A 13,056-nucleotide genomic window follows, 5' to 3' on the forward strand; every position below is an offset into this window, starting at 1 on the left:
TCATTAAACCCGTAGATATTTTTTTAAGACATTTTTACCACCTGCAACCGCGATGCTGTTGCCATCCGTGACAACAACACTGCCATTGTTTTCACCTTGTGAGTCTGTGTGTGTGTGTCTGTGTGTCTGTCAAAATGGCAAAATATCGTCCTGCAAACACCTACTGTAGCGAGAACTATTACAGTGTTACAAGTTACAAGTGTTTATGTCTGTCTGTCTGTGTGTCTGTCTGTCTGCAAACACATTTTGTAGACTTCAAAAAAATTTATGTGCTCCAAGCAAGAGGACTGGGCCATCCTACAATAACTGTGCAAGGTACAGTCTCTAAAAAAATCCACTCTAGTGTGGTTCCTTGTCAGCATTCAAGGCAATAAAAAGTAGAGAAACTGTAAATAAAATGCTTGGCAGAACTTTGGAATGAATTAAATCAAAACCAAAGATTTACTGCATGTGGTATGCATATGTATTTATTTGACAGTAATGTGCTTCATTGAAATTACAAAAATATAGTGTGTTCAATGATGAGTCATGCAGTGCAGCGTGCCATCATAATTATCCTGACAGATACATAATGGTTATTGCTCTCTATATCGAATGGTATCATTTAAATCCAGAACCTGAATTAGCCTCCAGTGGATTGTGAAATTACAAACCTGTCTTTCAGTCTTTCAATAGACTTATATGTGCGTGCAGAATATGTAGAGTTGTGTTTGATGTTTTGGCTCTGACTTCGCACATTGTGAATTTGTTGCTCTTGTAAAGTGTAGGAACATATGTGTGTTTGTGTGTTTGTGTATGGATTTAAGGTCGCACTTACACTTGGCCCAGATGATCCGTGCTTTAGGATGATTGTCCCCCCCTCCCTCTTCCCCCGCGGCGCAGGCCCGCCTGCACTAACAATTCTTGAAAATGATCCGAGCCTCGGCCTCGATTGCCTTGCTTATAGACGTCATCACCCCTCTGAGATTTTTGTTGTCCAACTTTTTTTGAATGTTTTCATCTGACCAAATATGCAGCAAACACTCCACCTACGCATCAGACCACTGCAAATCCCTCAGTGGCATGTTTTTAAATATCCGTCACGGGGAACAATTGTATATAAATAGTCTCAGGATCGCCATCAATGCTTGTGCTTGTGCTTGTGCTTGTGCTTGTGCTTGTGCTTGTGCTCATGCTCGTACACATGCAATCGTCCTAGGCCTAGACATGGCACACTTGTACTCACACTCGTCAAACGAACTAGAATTTAGCCGGGATTTGTGCTTGGGCACGGTACGTATGGACAGCGTGAGTAGCCCCAAAGAAGAAAACATATAGGGGACAGATTTGAAGTAGAGAGGTGAATGTGTTTCAATAAAGTTTAAAAAAGAGCACAAAAACAAACAAAAAAAGTCAACACACATAGTGGCTGCGAACGTGACAAGATGGAGGGCTCTGAAAGAGTAACATCTTACCGCCAAAGAGGCCGCTAGAAACAACATATCTCAATTCTTATGGAATACAACTTTAAGAAAGAAAATCAAAGATAAACAATAAAGAAAAAACAGCAAATAAGCTATTTGACACTGTCAACACTTGGGGAAATGTCAGGGTGGTTATTGCAGTTGGTACAATAAAATATTTAAAATGTGAATGTTATAAATACATAATAGATTCTTAAACAGTGGCACAAATGAGTTACTTGAGCTCATAGTAGCACCCATGATCATCAATAACTATAAATTGTTCTTAAGTCGTGTTAGAAGCAGCACTGACTGAACTACCTCATAGGTTTGACTCCATTAAGTGTTTTCTATATGCTTCAGAGTGATCATTTAAGTGCCAGGATATAACTGTTTATCCAACAGATTGGACATCTCCATCCAGGACAGGTCCCACTGCACCTCTGTCACATCCTGCTTGGTCGCAGGGAGCTCCACTGCTGGAAGATCTTCTTTGGAAAATGGCCAACACCTACGATTGCAAAACGCCTGGTACCTTCATATACAATACAATAATACAATACACACAACAATCAGTGAAGCATTTGCTCAACTGTTGCACTTGTGATTCCTGACAGGATATTATCATTGGTCTGATGACAGACTGATACAGACCTGTGGTGACGGACTAGCCAAACAGTTACAGGAATGAGGAACAGAGGTACAGTTGCACATGAAACAATGATCCATTTCCAGGAGCCTGAAGAAGAGAACCAAAAAATGTGTGTAATTGTGTCATACAGTAACAAAAGTTGAACTACATCACTGCTACACTGATTCATAGCTTCTTATGTTATAGTACAGATTAATAAATGGGGCGATCATTAAAGAATGACTTATTAGAAAGTGGTACCCACTGCTTTAACCAGAAATTATCATACAAAATTCCATCCACACTAGTAACTGTATCAACAATACAAAATAATTTTACCACTACTGGAGGCTGCTGTCCCCTCTGATGATGTGAAGTTGCCTGAAAGACAATAATTGTCATATTTCACTGATCAGCTTTGACTGATATTACACTAAGCAGAGTGATGAATATCATCGAATGCAATAAAGCCAAACCTGAATCAGGTCTCACTGATAACCAGCTCCTTGGACTCTCCATCTTTCTGTCCTGGGACGCACACTTGTAGAAGCCTTCATCTTCCCGTGTCACATTCTCAATAGTCAGCTTTATTACTCTGTGTGAGCCAGAGGAACTGGCGAAAGTGACGATTTCTGCTCCGTTTTTAAAGAAGGTTGTATTGCTGTGATTGCCTGTCCAGTACTGACAATACAATATCACTTTATTGCCCTCAAATACAGGGAAGGCAGGAGTTTTCAAGATGATGGTACCATCTGTGGGACAAGGATAGTACACATGGTTAACAGACAATTAGCTCCTCGCTCATTCCTTTTTTTTTTTTTATGCAGTCCCTCACATAACACATTTCAACCCTCAGACTGTGATTGATAATGCAGGGTGCAGCAAACTGAGTTTGAGCCATGTTTTGCCTTCTTTCGTGGTTTCTCCCCCAGTTTGTCCAGTGTGTAACATCACTCTCACACAAGACTCACAGCTTACTGTGATGTTGACTGCGTTGCTGCGGCCCTCTGCACCCTCACACCAGTACAGTCCACTGTTCCTGCCGACCGCAGTGAACACACAAGTATCTGACTTGTCTGCACTAACAGCACCTCCTAGTGGTGAACACCAGTCAGTGTATAGGACTCTGTTCCTCCTTCCACGGCCCGGAGGGAACTGCCTCAGCACCCAGCCTGAAGAATTGGTCTGAGGCGTTGGGCACTGCACAGTGAAACGCTCCCCTCTGAAGATCTGTCTGGTACTGGGAGTCAGAGTCAGAAGCGAGGAAGGAGGCAGCTCTGGAAGGGAGAGATGGACAGAGGGAGTAGAAGAATAGAAGCAGACATACAGTAGGAATTGACAAATAGCTCTATCTTAATATTTTACCCGTGTCTGATTACCATAAATGCACTCGCAGCTCCTTATGCCCCGCTGCAGACTGGGGGCACGTGGGACCAAAATCAATACAACTACAAATCTTTGTAAAAAGCATTACAGTGATCACATAACAACAATATATGTTTCTATTATCCGGTCTTTATTGCAGCAAAGTGTAATAATGAGAGATGGAAGAGCACTTTGTACTCTTGACACTCAGCAGCAGCAACACTGGAAAAGCACAGATTGTACAATTTTGTACAGTGTGTACTGATATCAGATACTGTAAAATGTTGCTTAGTCTGGCTTACCTGGCGTGTGAGAGAGGTCGGACCCCTTCCACTATCTCCACTATATTTTTCATGGGCATAGTTGCTGTATCAGGGGTTTAGCGCCGCCCAAGATGATTGAAATTGGTTTAAAGGAATACAAACAACCCAGAGCGTTTTTTTCACCTATCCCAGAATGATAAACTGGTGTAGCCAGACCATACTCAACGCTGACACAGCGCTTTGTAGATAGGTCTGGCCTTGCAAGACTAAATGCTGCTTGACAGATTTCATTGCAAAGGATGTAATGCTTCTTTCAACTGAAACTCATCTTAATTTTCCTATACTACATGTCTTTTTTTAATTAACAGTTATTCCTTGCTTTATGAGGCAATGTTATTATATAGGAATATTCTTGTGCTGGCTCTGGGGGCGGTCAATCTGTTGGTCAGTTCACTTCACCACTTTAATTTTGGTCAAAACTGAAATATTTAAAAAACTAATGGATACATTGTCCTTAAAGTTTCTACAGACATTCGTGGTCCCCAGAGGATGAATTCATCTAACTTTTTCTGTAGCGCCACCATGAAGTTCACATTTATGTTTTTAGGTAAAATGCCACAACAACTATTGGCTGGGTTGCCATGAAATTTGGTGCAGACAGTCATGTTCCCCTCAGGATTAATAATAATAATATATAAAGTAATACCATTGGAGATCCCTTCAGTGTTCAATCTAGCCCCATCATAAGAAAATTTTCAACTACACGTTTCCTTTAGTGTGTTGTTGTGTACATATACTGTAGCAGAAACCAGATGCCTGGCTGCAGAGGTTGTAGCGGCTGCTCACCTGACACACTGAGTGTGGACGGCTGGCTGAGGAGCACCACAGAGCTGGTGTTGCTCTCCCACCGCTTGGCTTGGCACCGGTAGCTGCCCGCATCCTCCCTCGTTACTGCGGTGATGGAGTAGCTGTCACCTGAGACCAGGTGCCTGGGGTTTGAGGTCGGGGCAGGAGCAGCGTGTTGCTTGTGCTTTAACCACCGGTAGCTCCACACATAACTGGAGTTTGACTCCACTGAGCACTGCAGCAACACACACTCACCAAGGTAAACGCTTGACCCCGGTGGCCACACAGACACACTGACCTTCAGAATCTCTGCAGGAAGACAGAAACTCCATCATAATCTTTTCTTTTCCACGCTTGTGCCAAATGTAAGTTAGTGTGAGACAGGTGCACGCTCTGTCTGTTTATTGTCTGTTGCCAGTACCTTTAGATGTAGCAACTTGGAGAACAAATGCAGCTACACCTGAAATACAGAGAAATGATTCCACACTGTCACATTAAACACACATCAGATGTCTTCATATACTGCCACAGCTTGTCCCTGCAGCAGTGCCATTTTGGGTACAGTATGTGTAGGCTAAAGTCTGCTCTGCCAGGAGTAAAATGTATTAACACAAACACCACATGCAGCTCAGATGGTTTGTTCTCACACGGCAGTGCAACAGAAAGTCAGTTATGGTCCACTGCAGATTTGGGATTATATAAGCAAGACATTATTAAGTAAAATATCTAAAAAGTTTATCTCTTCAGACAGGTTTAACAGCAGCAAACTTGTGACTGTAAGACACAACAACAATCAATACTTCTGCTGAGACGTTGCTATAAGGACACAAAAGATCTGAGGCACATTCCTCTCACACACACACAAACACACGCACAGGGTCACATTGCTGACAGTGTGAAAGAGAGGAGAGCTTCCTATTCCTTAATGAGACTGTTTAGACGGTATTCATCCCCATGGGAACAGAAGGAATGTACACACATTTGCTGTATTTCCCTGTTAGACACCCGTATCACCCTCACACATACAGCAGGGTAACATAGTACTAGAGTCTACAATTTTGAACATGACTCATGGCTGCCAATGTTGGAATAGCAACACAACAGTTCTGCAGGCCTGTCCAAATCATTTCATTAGTTCTTTTCAGATTGTGGAACATTTTAACCAAGAAATGTCTGACTGAGACTCCCAGCTACAGGCATACAGCCCCATCAAATGTATGACCCTGCACAACAAACTGGTATACTGATATCTGCATTAAATAAGACAGTACAGATGTGGCTCTCAGCTAGCACTGCCCTGACAGCTGTATGAAGACGCTTCCTATTTGACAGTAGCATTTCTTTTTTAATGGAGATATTTCTTGTAAGTCTTCCAGGTAGAGGCCACTCAGTCTGAACGCAGCCATCCACTGGTTTAGAAAGAGGCAGGTGTGTGTCTGTGTGGTACTCACCCAGCAGTGAGGAGACGAAGATGAGGTTCATTCTGTCAAATGTCCAAAAGCCAATTTGTGTAGCCCCTCTGTGACTGCGTCTTTAAAAAAGAGAGAAAGTGAAAATGGTTATGATTTAAGGATTTTAATCACTAGAAAAATGTTTCAAAATTCCATTATTTTTCCACAGCCTTTTTAGTTTTACTTTAGAAGCGATGAAAGAGAGAATAATAGTCTCTCTTTAGATGAGTTTCAGCCACAGACAGAGATGGCCATCTTGGCGGAGACATTTCCTTCCTCTGTCAAGCAGTTAACAGGCGGAGCCATCGGACGGCAGAATCCAGGGACACACAGAAAGGCAGAGAGGGAAAGATCCCAAACCACAATACAACTGATTTACTGTCAACGCAAGCAGTTTTACAGTTTCTCTGTCTAATCTCTGCCTCTCTGAAGTCATCATAATCACCAGCTGGTTTGTTGCACGTTTATGTGACCTACCAAACCTGCTGTAGATGTGAAAGTATGTTTTTCACATTATGTTCATATTTTCACACTTAAGTCTCAAATTATACTGCTGGTGTTAAAAGCATCCTGCCAATGCTGAAATCAATTTCTGTGTTTCACAGTTGTATTAGTACATACTGTATCTTCTGAGGTTGTTGGTGGTTTTCTTTATTTATATCCTACTTTTCTTTCCATGTCTTGCTGACATTGATGCTTATTTTCATTTTTTGGGTAGAGTTTCATTTTATTCAGTTTAATCCAATCAGGTGCAATCGGTATAGTTTGGGTAAATGAAATGAAAGGAATAATAACCCCCAGTCATTTAGGCCTTTTTTTGCCATGCTAGAAGCATAGATCTACAGTATAGATCACAACGGTATGTCCATCACTAAAATATATGACTAGCTACCGGATGGGTTGCCATGAAATGTTTAAAAGATTTAATAATTAAGATAAAATTTGTGATTCCCAGAGGATAAATCCTAATAACTTTGGTGATCTCTTGGCTTTTCTTCTAGCGACACCAGCAGGTCAAAGTTTTCACTTATCCTGTGAAATACATCAACATCTACCTGATGGATTGGGATTGGGACGAGAAGCATTCATGGTTCCCAGATGATGTATTTTATGACCTTTGCTGATTTTAGGACGATGATGTTGATGGATGGATTGCCATGAAATGTAACATTTAAAACATTCATGTAGCATACCCCTCACTATTAATTGTGATAACTGGGGCGGCTGTGGCTCAGAGATAGAGCGGGTCATCCTCCATTCGAGATATCGGTGATTCGAACCCTGGCTCCTCTGGTCCGCATGTTGAAGTGTCCTGCGCTTGGTTCACATAGATCTAGATTAGATGGGAGGTGGGTGTCTACTGCCATCAGTATGAATGGGTGAATACTCAGAAGACTAGAACGGTGCTATATAAGTCCAAGTCCAAGTCCATAATAAGCATAAAAATGGACGTAGCTTCTTATTGAGGTCCGTTGTCTCAACTTGACGCAATCGTACTCACCTACTGAGTCGCCATCTTGTCAGACTTTGACTCCGCCTCATTTCCTCTTACCAAAAAAGGGCATGTATGTGACGTTGGGGGGGGGGGGGGGATACGTCCATCTGGCTGACGTCTACCTCTGAGGTGAATTGAGGGCCAGTGGATGGCTGTCACTCAAGATGCCCCACCCCTAATTATTCATAATTTTTAACCTCCATTAACAAAAACTAGCCTGGTACAAAAAAAATTCACCCCATCAGTGTTGTCATGGAGACATGACCTAAACATACAGATTAGAATGTTCTTTGTACCATGCTAAACTATTGTCTATAGCCTAGTCTACGCATTAACAAAACTGCTCATTATAATCTTAAATATAGTGTTTTCAAATAAGTAAAAACTCATCAGTCTAGTTTATGTTTTTGTGGCTCCTTGAGATTTTTGCAGACAAACCAAGGTACTGTATATTTCCATTGAATTTCTAACTTGTGTGCTTGTGTGCTAGGTCCCAGGTACCTAACCACAGCTGCCTCATTATCCCTCATGAGCCCCGCCTTCTCCCCATCATCCCTCCCTCTTCCTCCCGTCGCTCCCACATCCAGCCTCCCAGCATCCACACGGTTTCATCCAGGAAGCGCGTCGGGCAGTCGGATGCTCTGCTGGAATGCCTGGCAGAGAGACCGTCCATTCTGTCCATCTCTGAAAGAGAGAGAGAGAGAGAAAGAGCCAGTGGGGAGGAGGTGGACGAGAGGAGGAGGAGGAGGGGTGGCGACAGGAGAGAGGAACAGACATGGCTTCTAAAGAGATCACCGCTTCTGGTTTCGTAAGTGTGAGCAAGGATATCACAGGTGGGTAAAAGACAGCCGCACTGTTAGTATTTTTTCTCCTTGTTGCGGGTTGTAGCCGCGGTCACCCCCGGCGTGTCTGCGTCCAGGCTCGGGATGCTTCTCCTCCGCGCGTCTGGCGGAGGCTGCGACCGTGCAGACGCATTGGGTGATAGTCATGAGCTGCACCTTTGCATTTCGTCCTGAGGCTTTTTCCGTCTCTGTGCATGCGAATCAGTTAATGTGCAGAAGAATTATTTACAGTGCAGGGAAATATACATTGCTTTAAATCTTTCCCTCGGGGAGGATCAGGTAATAAAACCCCCAGCCTTAGGCCAGAGAGGGAAAGGGGCGTTGTGGAAATAACTGTGTGTTCTTGGGTCTGAAGGCGTTTTGTTCTGCGCGTTTTTACCAACAAACCCGCTTCAGAGTGTGATCTTTCCCCTCCAAACCTGAACCCTTGTGTATTTAATCTTGTTTTTTTTCTTCTTCTTCTTCCTATAACCGGCTCGAGCGCTATGATTGTGCGCGTGTGCGTGCGAAAGTGAGAAGAGAGAGAGATAAAGACAGATGTTCACTGTATCTTGCCAACTAAATGCATAAGCTAGACAAACCCGCGACAGAATGCACAAATGAGTATTCATTTTTTTCCCTTCCCACAAACAGCAACAGCTTACACATGTCAGAGTCAAAGCACAGCCTTGGAGTGAATGCCGTGCACGAGCGCAGCGCACGCGCACACACTCCACACATGCTCATGGGTAGCAGGCACTCGGCTGCTGCGTTAATTACTCCTAATGGCTCTATTAGGCGCACTGTGATGATTAATCCAGCGGAATCCCTGGCTCCTCATTCAGTCACCTGCGGGTGGTGCACCCCTCCTCCTGCCCTGCCTGCGCTGACTGACTGAGTGACAGGAGGAGCACCGGGCCCTGGTCTGGCCTGCAGGGCTGCACAAGGTCACCTGAATGATACTTTAGTCCAGATCTTTACTCTGGATGGACTAACATTATTGTTCAGTGTTTTATCAGCGTCTCATAGATGCTGTACAGTTAATTCACCGAGATGACCGACCTTCATATGATCATACCTTCATACAGCAAACTGCTGCCGATTGTTTTTTGGAAAACTATGTTTGCATTTTTTAGGCTTGGAAAGTACCCCCAATCTGTCTTTTAACATAACTAGATACTACTGCAATACACATTTGAGCAGTTGAGGAAGTACTCCCATCCCCTACTTAAATAAACGTAACAATAGCCTACCACAATATAAAAATATTTAAAAGTTAAAAACTTTAAAAAGTACAGACGCGTTATAAGCAAATGTACCTAAAGTGTCCTAAAAAGTGCAAATTTTCTTACAGAATGGAATATTATATTATTGGATGATTGTTAGTCAAATACAGTGGAGTGAAAAGCACAATATATTCACTTGCTTCACTATCTGGTGTGACTGTATCAACTCCGCTGACAAAACCCAACGTCCCGGCTTCAGTATCGATTTGTCCATAACGCCGTCAGTCGGGATGCTCTGCAGCCACAGTGAAGGAAAGGCTGAACCGTGTCATTCCTGCCAGCAACTGTACGTTTCTGTGGTCGCGTGTCGTTGCCGTGTGTTACCAACCTGCGAGTGACACTCTTCCTCTGGCGTGGTATACAAGTCAGGGGTCACAGCACTGACAGTGATGCTGTTTGACAGGAACAGTTCTCGGTGAATCATAAACACTGATGCTCCGGTGTGTCATGTATAGCTCTTGTAAAGAAAAAGCCATGAGGCATATTGTGAACCATTTTGATGACACTAAGATAGAGCAGCTTGGTGACTTCATTTGACTGGACTCATTGAGTGAAGCAGATGAAAATGATTGTTGTATCTCTGTGAGTAATCCGTGCAATCACTTACTACTTAGTACTAAATGTCAGTCTTTTTGCTTCAGTGTTATACGCAGATTTAATTGTTTTGCATGTTGGAGGTTTGTAAGTTCTTTAAAATCATCATGATACATATAGACTCGCAGTTCATTGGATTGTTTTATCATCTGAAATGCCACGACAGGCCATATTCAAGTGATCCCTCAGTTATTAGACCAAGACATGAACCCAGGGCTGTCCACCCAAAGGTCAAAGTGATTTAGCGCACAATTTGATTTTGACTCATCTTATTTTAAAGGCCCCATATTGTAAAAAGTGAGGTTTGCATGTATTTTATTTATAAATTGTGAAAGTATCAATTCGCGCAATCCACAGACAAATGCACACAGCCTGTATTCAGAAACTATCTTTAAACAAGCCGTCAGGACTTGTGTACAGCTCTGATGTTACAAATATAGAAAGTGCCGCTACAGTCATGTGACAGTCATTCACGCTGCGATGACGGGCCAGAGATGCAGAGAGCGCAGATGCGGGAAACCTGGAAGCGCTTTTTTTTTTTAAATTAAAGCATGTAAACATGTTCTGGTAGAAACCTAAAATTCAAGTATGAACCTGAAAATGATTGCAATATGGTGCATTTAAAGACCATACTGGAATTTTGGATGTTTTTTTAAATATTTTGGGAGTATTTCTATGCTTTCATTAGAGACTGTAGTAAGATAACAGGAAATGAGGCGATAGAGAGATGAGGAATGGGGTGCACAAAGATCCCTGGCTCATCTCGAATCAGAGATATTGCAGTTACATCAATTCTCTGTTTTACACCATTTACTGTGAAGTATGCGTACTCATCAGTACCTACTACCTTCTAGTGTTTTTAAACGGGACTTTGCTGTACCTGGAGGGCAATTATGATAAGATGTGAAAATTGACTTGCAGAGACAGTCAACATATCCCTTTTTATTTAGTCAAACTAATGTTAATGTTGTAAACAGAAACTGTGTGGACTTTTCAAATCGATCTATGGGGCTTTTCAAAGATGTAAACATAAACGTTAAAAAGAAAATGCTAGTTTATTTCCTGTTGCCTAGCAATGGAATATCATTAAAAAGGTCTATAGTCACGGCTGCACATGCAACATTAATGTGACTTTGAGAAAAACAAATGCAGACATCACTTTCACTGTGATAAATCACCTGTCCAAAGTTTTCAGTCTCAGTCTTTACACTGTGAGGAAATGGCTGATACCAGTGTGTAACTGGAATGTAGGGCAACACAAATAAATCTGCAGCTTGCTTAGAGAAATGCTCAGCAGTAATGTGTGCAAAAATGCTGGTTTTATCCTTGAAAAAGATTGACACAGAGAGAATGAGTGCCCTGTTTTTGTGCATTTTTCTTACATTATATGTCAATATGTTGTGTTTTTCTTCCACAGAAAGCATCAAGAAGATAATCGATAAATCATCAATCAAGTTTGTTCACGGAATTAAGCTTGACACCAAAAATGGCAAGACAGAGGACAGGATTCTTGTAAGTTGCTGCTCTCAGTCTGTTCACTGAGCCTGTTATAAATGGCCCTCTGTGTTACACTAACACTGGTCTGCTGATGTTGAAGAGCATCATAATCCTGCAACATAAGCAGTTTGATGTGTGCACCATGCATGTACACTATCTTTGATGTTAACTCCCTCTGCAGTGTTAATGGATCTCTGCCACAGCGCTGACATCCGTGACAGCAGAGGTAGAGGCTCTCCGTGATTTAACAGTGAGGGTGAACATCCTTTACTAACTGCATCATAACTTTCACCTCCTCTTCTGTGACTGCTGTTTGCGGCTTGGCAGGATGAATATTGGATCGGCAGTATCTGTGGGAGCCGCTGTGGATTCCTCTGTGTGTGCTGTGGAGGCAGTGGGGGGGCTGAGCAGCTCGCAGCCTTTGATTCTGGGGTGCTTTCATCAGAGAATATGGGGCAGAGATGTGAAATCTCTATTTGAGTGAGTGAAGCTCAGCCAGCTATCTGGATCAAATCTGGGGAAATCAGCTCTTACATTAGGGACCGGCTGGACCCTCGAAGGATATTTTTGCAGAATGCAGTGGACTTATATAGGTGCATGAAAGCACACAAACAGGCAACATATAACTGAGCAGGTTTTATTGATTGAGGGCTCTTTTAAGTGCAGCAACTGAACCACACGTCTATATACAATTTCTAGTTCAGCTGCAGTGAAGCCAGTGTAGTTTTACACAATTTAAAGACAGGTGACGTCCGCTGTCCCTGCTGCAATCCAAGCTTTGCCTCGACGGAGCAGCGCTTCCACGCAACAGATGCTTTAATGATTCGTTGTGTGGTGAGTATGGGTGGTTGGGAGCGTTTCTGCATACAGCCTTTGATATTCAAACACTTTGATATGTCTAACTTCAAGAAACATCTTTCCAATAATCTCTTTCCACGTCTCATTTACTGCTTCCTCTTAAAAGCTGAACTGGAAAGAAACTCGCTTCTTCTTGGGTGCGCTTAAAAGACAGAGGGAAATAGATTGGAGTTTGTTAAAAAAGCTGCAGCTTTTTGGGGCAAAAGCAGAATTTAAACTCGTTAGGATTTTCAGTCGAAGCTTCTTTAAGGTTGTGATGGCACTGGCACTGGTTGTCACTGGCACTGCAGGTTACATGCATTTATCTTGATTACTTACAGAAGCCTCACCCAAAGTGTCAGACAAGAGAAGATTAGAATATCTGTCCTATGGCAGCCCTCCTGCATAATTATACACCACAATAAGCACGATCGTGTGTGTGTGTGTGTGTGTGTGTGTGTGTGTGTGTGTGTGCGTGTGTGTGTGTGTGTGTGTGTGTGTGTGTGTGTGTGTGTGTGTGTGTGTGTG

General features: G+C 42.6%; 1 protein-coding gene across 1 annotated transcript in view; it reads left to right on the plus strand.

Annotated features, from left to right (window-relative positions):
- Positions 1 to 8,268: 8,268 nt before the first annotated feature.
- Positions 8,269 to 13,056, plus strand: part of LOC310945292 (capping protein, Arp2/3 and myosin-I linker protein 3-like) — a gene marked incomplete at its 5' end in the record, with an annotated part of 32,654 nt that continues 27,866 nt past the window's right edge. Inside the window, 2 exons of the mRNA XM_083911341.1 lie at positions 8,269 to 8,326; positions 11,612 to 11,706. Coding sequence (XP_083767467.1) covers positions 8,269 to 8,326; positions 11,612 to 11,706 — 153 coding nt within the window. The remainder of the gene's footprint in view (positions 8,327 to 11,611; positions 11,707 to 13,056) is intronic.

Source organism: Echiichthys vipera (genome assembly GCF_963691815.1).
Source record: "Echiichthys vipera genome assembly, chromosome: 3".
Taxonomy (NCBI): Eukaryota; Metazoa; Chordata; class Actinopteri; order Perciformes; family Trachinidae; genus Echiichthys; species Echiichthys vipera.